Source organism: Penaeus monodon, chromosome 41, assembly GCF_015228065.2.
Source record: "Penaeus monodon isolate SGIC_2016 chromosome 41, NSTDA_Pmon_1, whole genome shotgun sequence".
NCBI classification, from domain to species: Eukaryota; Metazoa; Arthropoda; class Malacostraca; order Decapoda; family Penaeidae; genus Penaeus; species Penaeus monodon.
Genome location: NC_051426.1, coordinates 7,985,618 through 8,000,485, shown reverse-complemented (window position 1 = coordinate 8,000,485; position 14,868 = coordinate 7,985,618). Strand labels below are relative to the sequence as shown.

The 14,868-nt window shown below is 42.6% G+C and overlaps 2 protein-coding genes across 2 annotated transcripts; both read left to right on the top strand.

Moving 5' to 3' along the window:
* Positions 1-2,500: 2,500 nt before the first annotated feature.
* Positions 2,501-4,615, top strand: LOC119598365 (poly [ADP-ribose] polymerase 1-like). The gene is made up of 3 exons (XM_037948015.1): positions 2,501-2,728; positions 3,583-3,813; positions 4,472-4,615. The coding sequence occupies exons 1-3, from the start codon at positions 2,501-2,503 to the stop codon at positions 4,613-4,615; spliced, it is 603 nt and encodes a 200-aa protein (XP_037803943.1).
* Positions 4,616-5,300: 685 nt separating this feature from the next.
* LOC119598364 (poly [ADP-ribose] polymerase 1-like) lies at positions 5,301-7,868 on the top strand. Its single transcript, XM_037948014.1, has 4 exons — positions 5,301-5,344; positions 5,699-5,978; positions 6,836-7,066; positions 7,725-7,868. The coding sequence occupies exons 1-4, from the start codon at positions 5,301-5,303 to the stop codon at positions 7,866-7,868; spliced, it is 699 nt and encodes a 232-aa protein (XP_037803942.1).
* The last annotated feature ends 7,000 nt before the right edge of the window (positions 7,869-14,868 follow it).

Genomic DNA, 14,868 nt, shown 5'->3' with positions numbered 1-14,868 from the left:
AAGTGGGAAGGAAAATAAAGACCATGCAAAACTAGTTGAGTCGAGGGCTGAGTCCCAAGGTTGGGGAGTTCCCCATCATTGGGTCCCAGTCTCCGCCTCCTAAGCCCCCCCACGACAACCACGGGCAAGGGATTGGGGGGGGCATATCTGAATGTTCTGCAATATCTGTTCACTTGATCAAATGATAATATTGGGGGATTTTCTGTCAATAGTTATAAATGAGCCATCACAGGTAAACTGTGCTCCACTGCCTAGTAGGGTTCTAGTGCCATTCTATGGTGTTCGAGCCTCTCTGGAGCCGCAACAGTTCCTAGCAAAGCGAGAGAGGTGGCAGTCTATAGAACCTGCAGGTCGAGGCTATGCATCACTCTGGCTGGGCCCACTTTATCACTACAATCATTTATTCACCAATGGAATTTTCAAAAGGTATTTTTTTTAATCAATTCTCATTGCAATATCAGCTCACTTGATCTAATGACACACCTGAGGATATAAAGAAAACATCAAAGGCAATGGCAACGATTACCTTATGTTACTAGTCTAAAATCATACATAAAAAAAATCAGAAAAACAGGTTAATAAAACAATCATTTCAATTTGATTAACTTCAAATACAAATGTTTTATTTCCTTGTACATATGCAGAGTAAATCAACAGGTTTATCACATAACTCTTCCTTTTGTGAAGTATTACACAAATATTTATAAGGAACAAAAACGATTGTATGTATGAGTGTGTGAGTGTGTTTGTGAGTGTTTGTCTATATCTGTGTGCATGTCTATTTGTGTATGTCTGCTTGGTATATTTATGCAGGTGTGTGTTTTCGTGCTGTGGGTGGGGTGGAGGTGTGGGTGCAAACGTTTTTTTCAGGCATATGTTAATGTGTATCAAAAACATATGCAAATAAAATTTCCTCTTTTATAGTCAGTGAATTTGATACTGAAGATCTACAGATACCCTGAAAAACAATCAACGAAAAAACGTCATCCAAAACTAATAACATTCAGCATAGCCTCTATTAAATAAAAAATATTTTCATTAAAAAAAAAGAAAAAACAGATCAACTTTGCTTCCACTTTGAGAAAATATTTTGAAGGGAAAAGTTTCTCCAAATTTCCCTTTCTCTTTGTTCTGAAGCCATTTCAAAAACAGACGAGCATCTTATGAACTTCTTATACCAAATTAAAAAAATAAAAACAACACTTTGAGAGACTTAATGGCAGTCCTGTGTCTCTGGTGCAAAATCTAATAGTTTTTACAATGAGGAGAGTTCAACCGAGCCGTGGAAATCACACACACATTTTGATTTGTATTTCCACGTCAAGTCCAATCCACTCAAATCAAATCCAGGACAGATCCAGCAATAAATCGGACAACCTCACAGCTGGACAAAGTCTAACGTTGCTTTCCACTCTAAGGTCAATCACTCGATAAACTTTACAGCCGAGTTAACTAATTGGAATGTTTTTTACAGTCAGATTTAAAGCCTTTCTGCCATGAACTCCCACTGGTTTAATTAGCTTCTGTAGAGCTTCTGCTTTTGTAGCCAATACCTCAGTCAGCAACATTAATTCCCATGTTTTTTTTTCTTGAGGAACTATGTAATTCACTTAATCTACAAATGTTTTCTTTGCAGACATTCAACTTAATACATGGGAAAAAAAGAAATCAGACAAACTAATACAACAAATGCTGTAAAAACAAAAATATATATGTGAATAAAAAATAAAATAGGGAATGGCTCCTCTCTCTCTAATACAAGTAGTGCTAACCAAAAAGGGAAAAACTAATAACAGCAGGAAACTGCCCCCCTGGCCTTCACACCAAACACAGATCCAACAGCTGCACCTTAATACCGGTAATCGAACTTGAGCTTGAGGAGGTACTTGACATTGACCTGCGCCACGTCGTACACAATGAACTCGTTATAGAGAAGCGTGGTGTTCCCGATGGGGGCATCAATGCCCTTGCCCAGTGGCACTTCCACCTCGTCGATGGTGATGCTCTGGCTGGGGTCAGGACAGGTGCGTCCCAGACCCTTTGTACTGTGCATGCCCTTGGGTAGCTTCTCAACGTACTCTGCGTGGGTGCGCTCGTACCTGGGGGAAGAGGGGGTGGGTACAGAGGAGGAAATGGAGGTTTAGACATCTAATCTGTATCACCTATAGATGTGCAAAATCACTCATCCAGTACAGATGCAAAAATCTCTTGATATATGAAGTTGCTGCATTTTATAAGACATAGAGGCAGTAATTACCTAACTTTACAAATTGAAGAAAAAGTTTTTTGCTTTTGGAAAAAGCATGAATACAAAATCTCCACTTTTTCCTACCACCTCTTTAAATACTTCTATCATTACTTAAAAAAAAAATCCAAATGCTCTACATGATCAACATACATTATTACATATTTACAAATGTGTTAAAAATAAGGAAATAAACCCTATAGAGAACCTCAAGAGAACGAGGACTTTCCATGGCTTCAAAATTCCTACACCAAAATGACACTACTTACATGTTTCCTTTCGGAAGCCCTCAAGCTCATCAGTGAAAAGCAGGACACCAAGGATGACTCCTCTTCCTCCCCCTCCTCGTCCTCCTCCTCCACCTCCTCTCAGGCCAGGATCAAGGCTCAACTCCTTGACTGCTCCAACCGCTTCTTCACCCTCATCCCCCACGACTTCGGCATGAAGAAACCCCCCATCCTGGACGATTTGGAGCTTATCAAGGTGAGAGCTGCCTTTTGGTTAACAGGAAAATACATATTGGATGATATCATTTTTTTTTACAATGATGATAATAGTTGTGATAATGAAACTGAAGGCCATTGTCATCATTATTAGCGTAGTCACTATCACTATGATTTTCACAATCATTAATACCAAAACTGTTGTTGTCATCCTTATTCTTCTTATGATTGATTCTTCGTATTATTTATCACAGTAATTATATGATTATTATAATTTTGAATTATAGGCTTGTTATCTCTTTGTACCCAGAGTTTAATTGACATGACAAGTACCTAATTAGGATTTTTTTCTTTCCATGGTGTGGGTTAAGTTATATTGACACAAAGGAATTGGAGACTTTTTTTTGGGGGGAGGGGTGTTAGACTCATTTCTTCCTTTATCTTTAGTTATGTTAACTCATTGCACCAGTGTGTGAAGATGTACCTGACAGCCAAAATTCTGGCCTAATCCCTGGTGAAATATATGATATGCATCATCATACAGAGGAACAGCCATCCAAAATTGGCTTAAAATTATGATTAGATAGGAAAGAGGGTTGAATGGCTAAAAACTAAGATTATTGAATGGTGTGGATTTCACAAATAGTGCTTCAGTATAGGGAGCTTGTATTTTAACCATCTCTTTTTACACAATTTTATTTGACCTTGAATGAGAAATATTGTGAAGTATCATTTGTTGTCTTCCTCCTCACATCACTGCCTATGCCATCATTGCACACTTGTTATTACCATTGTCATTACCACTATACCTCTTATCAATACCATCATTACTTTCTGACCTGTTATTACACAGCTCACAACTGTTCTCGCCCTCTCCTCCTCTTCCTCCCACAGGCTAAGGTGGCCATGCTGGACAACCTGAGTGAGATCGAGGTGGTGTACAACCTTCTGAAGTCTGAGGGCAACGAGGACAAGGACACAGACCCGATTGACAAGCACTACGGCAAACTCAACACCAAGATCGAGGTGGTGGACAAGAAGTCGGACGAGTTCAGCATGATCAAGAAATATGTCAACAACACTCACGCATCCACACATGGACATTATAAGCTGGTGGTGAAGGAGGTAGGTTTCTCTGTCTCGTCTGCCTCTCAGACAGACACGCATATGGGCATTCAGTGAGATGGGGAAATTGACAGACATAGATGGATAGCCAGATGGAAGGACAGTCAGATCAGTAGACAGAAAAGCAGACATGTAGGATGGCAGATAGATGATTAGAAAGAACAACAGGTAGTCAGACACAGTCAGATAAACAGATAACTTTGGAATTATTTAAACTACTTCATATTGATATTTAACCTGATCAGAGTAATACTTAGCATTCCTTTAGTAAGTGGGGTGGAGGTGTGGGTGCAAACATTTTTTTCAGGCATATGTTAATGTGTATCAAAAACATATGCAAATAAAATTTCCTCTTTTATAGTCAGTGAATTTGATACTGAAGATCTACAGATACCCTGAAAAACAATCAACGAAAAAACGTCATCCAAAACTAATAACATTCAGCATAGCCTCTATTAAATAAAAAATATTTTCATTAAAAAAAAAAAGAAAAAACAGATCAACTTTGCTTCCACAGAAAATATTTTGAAGGGAAAAGTTTCTCCAAATTTCCCTTTCTCTTTGTTCTGAAGCCATTTCAAAAACAGACGAGCATCTTATGAACTTCTTATACCAAATTAAAAAAATAAAAACAACACTTTGAGAGACTTAATGGCAGTCCTGTGTCTCTGGTGCAAAATCTAATAGTTTTTACAATGAGGAGAGTTCAACCGAGCCGTGGAAATCACACACACATTTTGATTTGTATTTCCACGTCAAGTCCAATCCACTCAAATCAAATCCAGGACAGATCCAGCAATAAATCGGACAACCTCACAGCTGGACAAAGTCTAACGTTGCTTTCCACTCTAAGGTCAATCACTCGATAAACTTTACAGCCGAGTTAACTAATTGGAATGTTTTTTACAGTCAGATTTAAAGCCTTTCTGCCATGAACTCCCACTGGTTTAATTAGCTTCTGTAGAGCTTCTGCTTTTGTAGCCAATACCTCAGTCAGCAACATTAATTCCCATGTTTTTTTTTCTTGAGGAACTAGGTAATTCACTTAATCTACAAATGTTTTCTTTGCAGACATTCAACTTAATACATGGGAAAAAAAAGAAATCAGACAAACTAATACAACAAATGCTGTAAAAACAAAAATATATATGTGAATAAAAAATAAAATAGGGAATGGCTCCTCTCTCTCTAATACAAGTAGTGCTAACCAAAAAGGGAAAAACTAATAACAGCAGGAAACTGCCCCCCTGGCCTTCACACCAAACACAGATCCAACAGCTGCACCTTAATACCGGTAATCGAACTTGAGCTTGAGGAGGTACTTGACATTGACCTGCGCCACGTCGTACACAATGAACTCGTTATAGAGAAGCGAGGTGTTCCCGACGGGGGCATCAATGCCCTTGCCCAGTGGCACTTCCACCCTGTCGATGGTGATGCTCTGGCTGGGGTCAGGACAGGTGCGTCCCAGACCCTTTGTACTGTGCATGCCCTTGGGTAGCTTCTCAACGTACTCTGCGTGGGTGCGCTCGTACCTGGGGGAAGAGGGGGTGGGTACAGAGGAGGAAATGGAGGTTTAGACATCTAATCTGTATCACCTATAGATGTGCAAAATCACTCATCCAGTACAGATGCAAAAATCTCTTGATATATGAAGTTGCTGCATTTTATAAGACATAGAGGCAGTAATTACCTAACTTTACAAATTGAAGAAAAAGTTTTTTGCTTTTGGAAAAAGCATGAATACAAAATCTCCACTTTTTCCTACCACCTCTTTAAATACTTCTATCATTACTTAAAAAAAAAAATCCAAATGCTCTTCATGATCAACATACATTATTACATATTTACAAATGTGTTAAAAATAAGGAAATAAACCCTATAGAGAACCTCAAGAGAACGAGGACTTTCCATGGCTTCAAAATTCCTACACCAAACTGACACTACTTACATGTTTCCTTTCGGAAGCCCTCAAGCTCATCAGTGAAAAGCAGGACACCAAGGATGACTCCTCTTCCTCCCCCTCCTCGTCCTCCTCCTCCACCTCCTCTCAGGCCAGGATCAAGGCTCAACTCCTTGACTGCTCCAACCGCTTCTTCACCCTCATCCCCCACGACTTCGGCATGAAGAAACCCCCCATCCTGGACGATTTGGAGCTTATCAAGGTGAGAGCTGCCTTTTGGTTAACAGGAAAATACATATTGGATGATGTCATTTTTTTTTACAATGATGATAATAATAGTTGTAATAATGAAACTGAAGGTCATTGTCATCATTATTAGCGTAGTCACTATCACTATGATTTTCACAATCATTAATACCAAAACTGTTGTTGTCATCCTTATTCTTCTTATGATTGATTCTTCGTATTATTTATCACAGTAATTATATGATTATTATAATTTTGAATTATAGGCTTGTTATCTCTTTGTACCCAGAGTTTAATTGACATGACAAGTACCTAATTAGGATTTTTTTCTTTCCATGGTGTGGGTTAAGTTATATTGACACAAAGGAATTGGAGACTTTTTTTTTTTGGGAGGGGTGTTAGACTCATTTCTTCCTTTATCTTTAGTTATGTTAACTCATTGCACCAGTGTGTGAAGATGTACCTGACAGCCAAAATTCTGGCCTAATCCCTGGTGAAATATATGATATGCATCATCATACAGAGGAACAGCCATCCAAAATTGGCTTAAAATTATGATTAGATAGGAAAGAGGGTTGAATGGCTAAAAACTAAGATTATTGAATGGTGTGGATTTCACAAATAGTGCTTAAGTATAGGGAGCTTGTATTTTAACCATCTCTTTTTACACAATTTTATTTGACCTTGAATGAGAAATATTGTGAAGTATCATTTGTTGTCTTCCTCCTCACATCACTGCCTATGCCATCATTGCACACTTGTTATTACCATTGTCATTACCACTATACCTCTTATCAATACCATCATTACTTTCTGACCTGTTATTACACAGCTCACAACTGTTCTCGCCCTCTCCTCCTCTTCCTCCCACAGGCTAAGGTGGCCATGCTGGACAACCTGAGTGAGATCGAGGTGGTGTACAACCTTCTGAAGTCTGAGGGCAACGAGGACAAGGACACAGACCCGATCGACAAGCACTACGGCAAACTCAACACCAAGATCGAGGTGGTGGACAAGAAGTCGGACGAGTTCAGCATGATCAAGAAATATGTCAACAACACTCACGCATCCACACATGGACATTATAAGCTGGTGGTGAAGGAGGTAGGTTTCTCTGTCTCGTCTGCCTCTCAGACAGACACGCATATGGACATTCAGTGAGATGGGGAAATTGACAGACATAGATGGATAGCCAGATGGAAGGACAGTCAGATCAGTAGACAGAAAAGCAGACATGTAGGATGGCAGATAGATGATTAGAAAGAACAACAGGTAGTCAGACACAGTCAGATAAACAGATAACTTTGGAATTATTTAAACTACTTCATACTGATATTTAACCTGATCAGAGTAATACTTAGCATTCCTTTAGTAAGTGGGGTGGAGGTGTGGGTGCAAACATTTTTTTCAGGCATATGTTAATGCGTATCAAAAACATATGCAAATAAAATTTCCTCTTTTATAGTCAGTGAATTTGATACTGAAGATCTACAGATACCCTGAAAAACAATCAACGAAAAAACGTCATCCAAAACTAATAACATTCAGCATAGCCTCTATTAAATAAAAAATAATTTCATTAAAAAAAAAAAGAAAAAACAGATCAACTTTGCTTCCACAGAAAATATTTTGAAGGGAAAAGTTTCTCCAAATTTCCCTTTCTCTTTGTTCTGAAGCCATTTCAAAAACAGACGAGCATCTTATGAACTTCTTATACCAAATTAAAAAAATAAAAACAACACTTTGAGAGACTTAATGGCAGTCCTGTGTCTCTGGTGCAAAATCTAATAGTTTTTACAATGAGGAGAGTTCAACCGAGCCGTGGAAATCACACACACATTTTGATTTGTATTTCCACGTCAAGTCCAATCCACTCAAATCAAATCCAGGACAGATCCAGCAATAAATCGGACAACCTCACAGCTGGACAAAGTCTAACGTTGCTTTCCACTCTAAGGTCAATCACTCGATAAACTTTACAGCCGAGTTAACTAATTGGAATGTTTTTTACAGTCAGATTTAAAGCCTTTCTGCCATGAACTCCCACTGGTTTAATTAGCTTCTGTAGAGCTTCTGCTTTTGTAGCCAATACCTCAGTCAGCAACATTAATTCCCATGTTTTTTTTTTCTTGAGGAACTAGGTAATTCACTTAATCTACAAATGTTTTCTTTGCAGACATTCAACTTAATACATGGGAAAAAAAGAAATCAGACAAACTAATACAACAAATGCTGTAAAAACAAAAATATATATGTGAATAAAAAATAAAATAGGGAATGGCTCCTCTCTCTCTAATACAAGTAGTGCTAACCAAAAAGGGAAAAACTAATAACAGCAGGAAACCGCCCCCCTGGCCTTCACGCCAAACACAGATCCAACAGCTGCACCTTAATACCGGTAATCGAACTTGAGCTTGAGGAGGTACTTGACATTGACCTGCGCCACGTCGTACACAATGAACTCGTTATAGAGAAGCGTGGTGTTCCCGACGGGGGCATCAATGCCCTTGCCCAGTGGCACTTCCACCCCGTCGATGGAGATGCTCTGGCTGGGGTCAGGACAGGTGCGTCCCAGACCCTTTGTACTGTGCATGCCCTTGGGTAGCTTCTCAACGTACTCTGCGTGGGTGCGCTCGTACCTGGGGGAAGAGGGGGTGGGTACAGAGGAGGAAATGGAGGTTTAGACATCTAATCTGTATCACCTATAGATGTGCCCTGTGATCACCATGTAGAGACCAGATCCAATGGGTTAAATACTCCTTCAAAGTAGTGAGAAAAATTCATATATCATTCACAAGTGGCAGAGAAAGGTAATCAAACAGATAAATAATTAACCTTGCTGTGTGGGATCTCTGCTCAGTTACTCTTGATCACACACCCCTGCAACAGGACTCATTCACACTGCTTACCTCAAACTCAACAAGGGCACTCTTCATCGTATCAACATCAAATATGAGTGCGACTAACTCCTGAACCTCCTTTGGCAACTTGCTCTTTGAGCCTCCTGTGGTAGGTATCCTCACATCCTGTAAATATAAGATAAGAAATGTAGAAATAATGCGATAACAAGCCTTGCATTCTATAAATGTAATACACACTAGAAACAAACAAACCATTTGTCCTCCCCCTCCTCCCAGCAGCATTCTCCAATCAACCTAAAGGCAGGCAGGGAGAAACACCTCGGAGCAGTTTTGGCCACTACAGAGGCCAAAGAGGAATATGTGAGGTAGGTGAACAAATGGAAAAGTGAGCTGAAGACTCTAACAAACATTGCAAGATCGGAACCGCACTCAGCCTACGGCCTTCATTTTCGGTGTAAAGAATAAATGGAACTTCCTGATGCGAACAGTCCCAACCATCGGACACTTGCTTGAGCACCTGGACAGGAATTTATACCAGCACTCTCAGGAAATAGGAACACCACAGACCTAGAGAGGTCAATCCTTGAGCTGCCACCAAGATTAGGAGGTCTCGGTATTTTAAATCCAAGCAAGACCGCCAATATCAAATTTCAGAACTCCATCAAGCTCACAGCCAAACTATCTCAATCAATCATATCACAAGACACGGACACACAGACAGACATGAGGGAGCAACAACAAATCAGGAAGGAAATCGTTAGAACAAGAATTGCAAGAGATAAACACACAGTTATCAGAGAAAGTGAAAGAATAGAAATAGCAAGGGAAATAGAGAGAGAGAGAGAGAGAGAGAGAGAGAGAGAGAGAGAGAGAGAGAGAGAGAGAGAGAGACAGAAAGAGAGAGAGAGAGACAGAAAGACAGAGAGAGAGAGAAAGACAGACAGAGAGAGAGACAGAGAGAGAGAGAGAGACCACAATAGAGAGAGAGAGAGAGAACAGAGAGAAGGAGAGAGAGAGAGAGAGAGGACAAGAGAGAGGAGAGAATGACGAAGAAGAGTAGAGAGAGGCAGGACAAGAGAGAGAGAGAGATAGGGACCAAGAGAGAGAGAGATAGAGGACAAGAGAGACAGAGAGGACAAGAGAGAGAGAGAGAGAGAGAGCACAAGAGAGAGGAGAGAGAGAGAGACACAGAGAGAGAGAGGAGGGACAGAGGAGAGAGGAGAGAGAGAGAGAGAGAGAGAAGAGAAGAGAGAGAGAGGACAAAGAGAGGAGATGACAAGAGAGAGAGATGAGAGAGATAGAGAGAGAGAGAGAGGAGAGAGAGGAGAGAGAGAGAGGAGAGAGAGAAGACAAAGAAAAAAAAAAAGGAGAGAGAGAGCGAGAGAGAGAGAGAAGAGAGAGAGAGAGAGGACAAGAGAGAGAGAGAGAGTACAAGAGAGAGAGAGAGAGAGAGAAGAGAGAGAGAGAGACGGAGAGAGAGAGAGAGGACAAGAGAGAGAGAGAGGACAAGAGAGAGAGAGGACAAGAGAGAGAGAGAGCACAAGAAATAGAGAGAGAGAGAGAGAGCACAAGAGACAGAAAGAGAGAGCAAGAGAGAGAGAGAAAGGACAAGAGAGAGAGAGAGAGGACAAAGAGAGAGAGAGAGAGAGAGAGTGTAAAAGGCTATGCGTACTCTAGTACAGTGGCTGACAGGGACGCAAAACAACTAAAGGGGTTGAACACACGCTACCGGACCGACGCTACGACTTGTCTACAAGGGTCAAAGCGCCGATGGGAGGCCACGGTCATCTTGCCCGGAGAGAGGGCGGAAGCTGACCTACCGCGCGGGGTCGCTTTGACACGAACTTCACCGGAGAGGCGAGAGGTGACCGCCTAACCGCGTAGGTAGCTTGGCACGGACTCCCCCGGATGGGGCGAGATGCTGACCCTACCGCGTCGGTAGCTTGGGAACTAACTCTCGTCAAACGAGGTCAGATTATAAAATGTGACCTCCGCCCTCGCTGAGCCGTGGTTCTTATTTGGGACATTTGGATCCACGTGGAAAACACCACGTGGTCACATGGTAATAGAAACAGAATTATCCCACAGCCTGTACAGAAACTAGATTATCCACATCTTATATTGCTCGGGCCACTCTCGCGCCTCGCCTCGAGGCGCCTTGAGGGGTGCCTAACTTTGGCTGGTCGTCTCGTTCTCGTGCGTCGTCCTGGTTCAACTTCGGTGGCTGCTCGTCATGTTGTCCTCATCCTCCTGGTCCCTGGTTAATCACTGCTCGTCCTCGATTTCCACACGTCCTCGAAAGTCTCGCACAAGGTCCTCCTTGACTTCAGATTCGTCTTGACCTCCTCGTAGTCCTGGCCCAGGCCCTAACTCGTGCGCGTCCCTCGTCACACTCCTCACAGATCTCGTCCAGGTCCTTCTAGCGTCCACACTCCCGTATCTTCGTTCGGGATCTACGGGCGTCGGGGCAGGGGCGCATCTCGGGGCGCTTTTATACTGCGCTACGAGCTCCTGGAGTTGACCGGATCTGCAGCGTCCGCAGGCGTCGCTATTCCAGCATTCTGGGGCGACTGGTACCTTTTTCTGACGAAATCTTGGTCCGTGGGCCTATGGCGATCTCGAGGCGTCCTTCTCACATCAGCCTAAGGGTCACTCCTTCGGTGCTGTGTCGGTCCGACTGGCAATATAAAGTCGGGGAGCCAGAATCCTACGCGTAAGGGCCAGAGTAAGAAGAAAAGAATCAACAGAGAAGATTGGGTGGTAGTTACCACTACCGGTATTCATAACAATTTACGGTTTTTATGTTGGTTTTTAAACCTTATTTTCGTCTTTTTTTTTCATTTTGTGTTTTTATTTTCACAAAGGTAAAGAAGAATAGAAGAGGGAGATGTAAAAGTACGGTCCCATAGACCATTGAACTATCAAACCAGCTCTGATAGATATTAGATAGATAAGGGAACGACATCGCGATCGCGAAGATCTACTTGAAACCTAGTCCGTCACACAGATAAGAAATAGATGTACCCTTGGTTACACAGACAGCGACAGACAAAAATTGCGGGCTAAAGAGAGAATCTTTACCCGGCACTAAGACAATGAAAAGGGTCAGTGTCTTATCCTGTGTGTGGGTAGTGCCTGAATGTGTGTGTGTATGCGTGTGTGCGTGACAAGCTATCGTTAATGAGAGGGAAGCAGTGACCTCACACGGAGAAATGGAATCACAAAACGAATATTAGCGTTCACTATAACAAACTGAAGTAATTAGGCAATTCTACTATTTACGATTATTTCAACTACCACATTGAATTCACCATTTAATGACATTCGACAGAATGTACGCATGAATGAATGGTGACATAAAAAAAAAAATATTCGCCAAATTTTTATCAGCAAATCTCTCGGGGTCAGAAATCTGAACTGCCGGGTACTGTCTAGCTTGGCCACGTCGACTTCAATAAAACTCCATATAACGGGGGATCCTTAAAATGTTTAACCCCAAAAATGCCGTATATTACTGAAGCGCCTTAGCCCAGAATATATACCGCTGGCTCTCTTCTGCGTATCTGTAATGGGCGCTCGCCAAATTCCCCGAAGGATTATAATCACGAACACAACAAACGCTTGGGTGGGTACCAAAACATGCAGCGACTTCAAGAGGGTGAGAAAGGTGTGATTAATAAGCGAATATTATCTAGCTAAACCTAGTCATACATTTTAACGGACGGAACCGCGGTCACACCGACTCAAGGGAGCCGAACGAACTCATAACTTCGGTTATGTGCACCTACTCTCGACGAGGAGCGCAGATCTAATTAGGCTTTACGCAACCCCGGGGCAATATCGGGCAATCCTGTGCACTATGATATGGGGGAAGATCCTACGCTATATGCAAATAGTACAATTTTGTTACCTGCTTGCTCTAGGCGCCGATTAGAAACGGTCACCAAAAGCAATGTAACAATGATATGTTTGCTTCCTAAATTAGAGGGAACAAGTGGGTCATCTGAACCCTACCCACGCCGCCACCGACCGGGAAAAGGAAGGAGGTCAGGTCAAGAGGAAATTAACCCTTTTTCTAATCCGAAAGTGACCCTAAGCGAAGAAAAGGGAAAGGTCAGGTCGGGCGCAGGGTGGACAGATAAATGAATGATATCGTGATAAGATAAAATCACGAACGCGTTAAATCGTTGCATGATGAAGACAATATAAATCTCTAAAACGAAGAAAATATTATTACTTAACTAAGTCGAACGATTTCATGTTTATTTGATCACATACTCATCGCACGGAAATGCTATCTGAGTGAGAATAGTGGGACGTTCCATTTGCTGTCATTAGCACCTTTTAACGCCAGGGAGGCAAAAACTGCAACGGGCTGTTACACATGTATGGGCGCGGATAATGGGTGGGAAAAGAATAAGAAAGGGGGCCCAAACGTGACTTACGTTTTTTTTTTTCTTAGCCATGGTCTTGAAGCGGTCGAGCGGATTTCTTCGAAGGAGTTGCGTTCATGCTGCGAGCCGAAGGAACGCAGCGCCACCCTGCCATCCAGATTAATAAAAGGCATGCGTACTCTAGTACAGTGGCTGACAGGGACGGCAAAACACACGTGAAAAGGGCTGTAACACACGCTATCGACGACGCTAACGACTTTGTCTAAAGGGTCAAAAGCCCGCGTGGAGGCCACGTTCAGCTGCCCGAGAGAGGGCGGAGCTGACCTACCGCGCTGGTCGCTTGACACGAACTCGCCCCGGAAGGGAGGCGAGAGGTTACCCTACCCAACCCGCGTCGGTAGCTTGGCGACGGACTTCCCCCGGAGGGGAGGCCGATAGCTGAACCCTACACCTATACAGCGTCGGTAGCTTGGAACGAACTCCCTTCGGTCAAGACGAGGTCAGATGAAAATGGGGACCTCCGCCCTCGCTGAGCCGGTGGTTTCTTATTGGCGACATTTTGGATCCACGTGAAAACGCCACGTGGTCCACGGTAATAGAAATAGAATTATCCACATCCTGTACACAGTAATAGAATTATCCACATCGCTGTAACAGAAATAGAATTATCCACATCTTATATATATAAATATATTATGATATATATATATATATATATATATATATATATATATAGAGAGAGAGAGAGAGAGACAGAGAGAGGGAGAGAGGAGAGAGAAGAGAGGAGAGAGAGAGAGGACAAGAGAGAGAGTTTGGTTTGCATTCCATTTGATACAATGGATATTCTGGGTGTGACATACTGTCTGCTTGATTTTCCTCATGTGTGTCAGCTGTTGCTGACTCTGCGGAAACGAGTCCTTGCCCGCCATGGTGCCCAGCCGCAGCAGTAACCTCCAGGCACAAGGGAGAGAGAGAGAGAGAGAGAGAGAGAGAGAGAGAGACAAGATAGAGAGAGAGAAGCGAGAGAGAGAGAGAGGGAGAGAGAGAGAGGAGAGGACAAGAGAGAGAGAGAGAGAGAGAGAGAGGACAAGAGAGAGAGAGAAGGACAAGAGAGAGAGAGAGACAGAGAGGGGTGAGAGAGAGAGAGAGAGAGGAGGAGAGAGAGAGAGAGAGAGAGAGAGAGGAGAGAGAGAGAAGAGGAAAGACAGAGAGAGACGAGGGGGAGCGAGAGAGAGAGAGAGAGAGAGAAGAGAGGAGAGAGAGAGAGAGAGAGAGAGAGAGGAGAGAGAGAGAAAGAGACAGAGACAGAGACAGAGGAGAGAGAGATAGAGAGAGAAGAGAGGGAGAGATGATAGAGAGAGGACAAAGAGAGAGAGGAGGAGGACAAGAGAGATAAAGGAAAGAAGGACAAGAGAGAGAGAGAGAGAAAGAGGAAAAAAAAGAGAGAGATCCAAACGTGTACTTGCGTGCTTTTTTCTTAGCCATGTCTTGAAGTGGTCGAGCGGATTTTCTTCGGGGTATGCATTCGTGTTGCATGCCAAAAGAATGCAATCCCACCGCTGCCACCAGTTTATAACGGCTATGCGTACTCTAATACAGTGGCTGACAGGGACGCAAAACACACGTAAAAGGGGTGAACACATGCTACGAC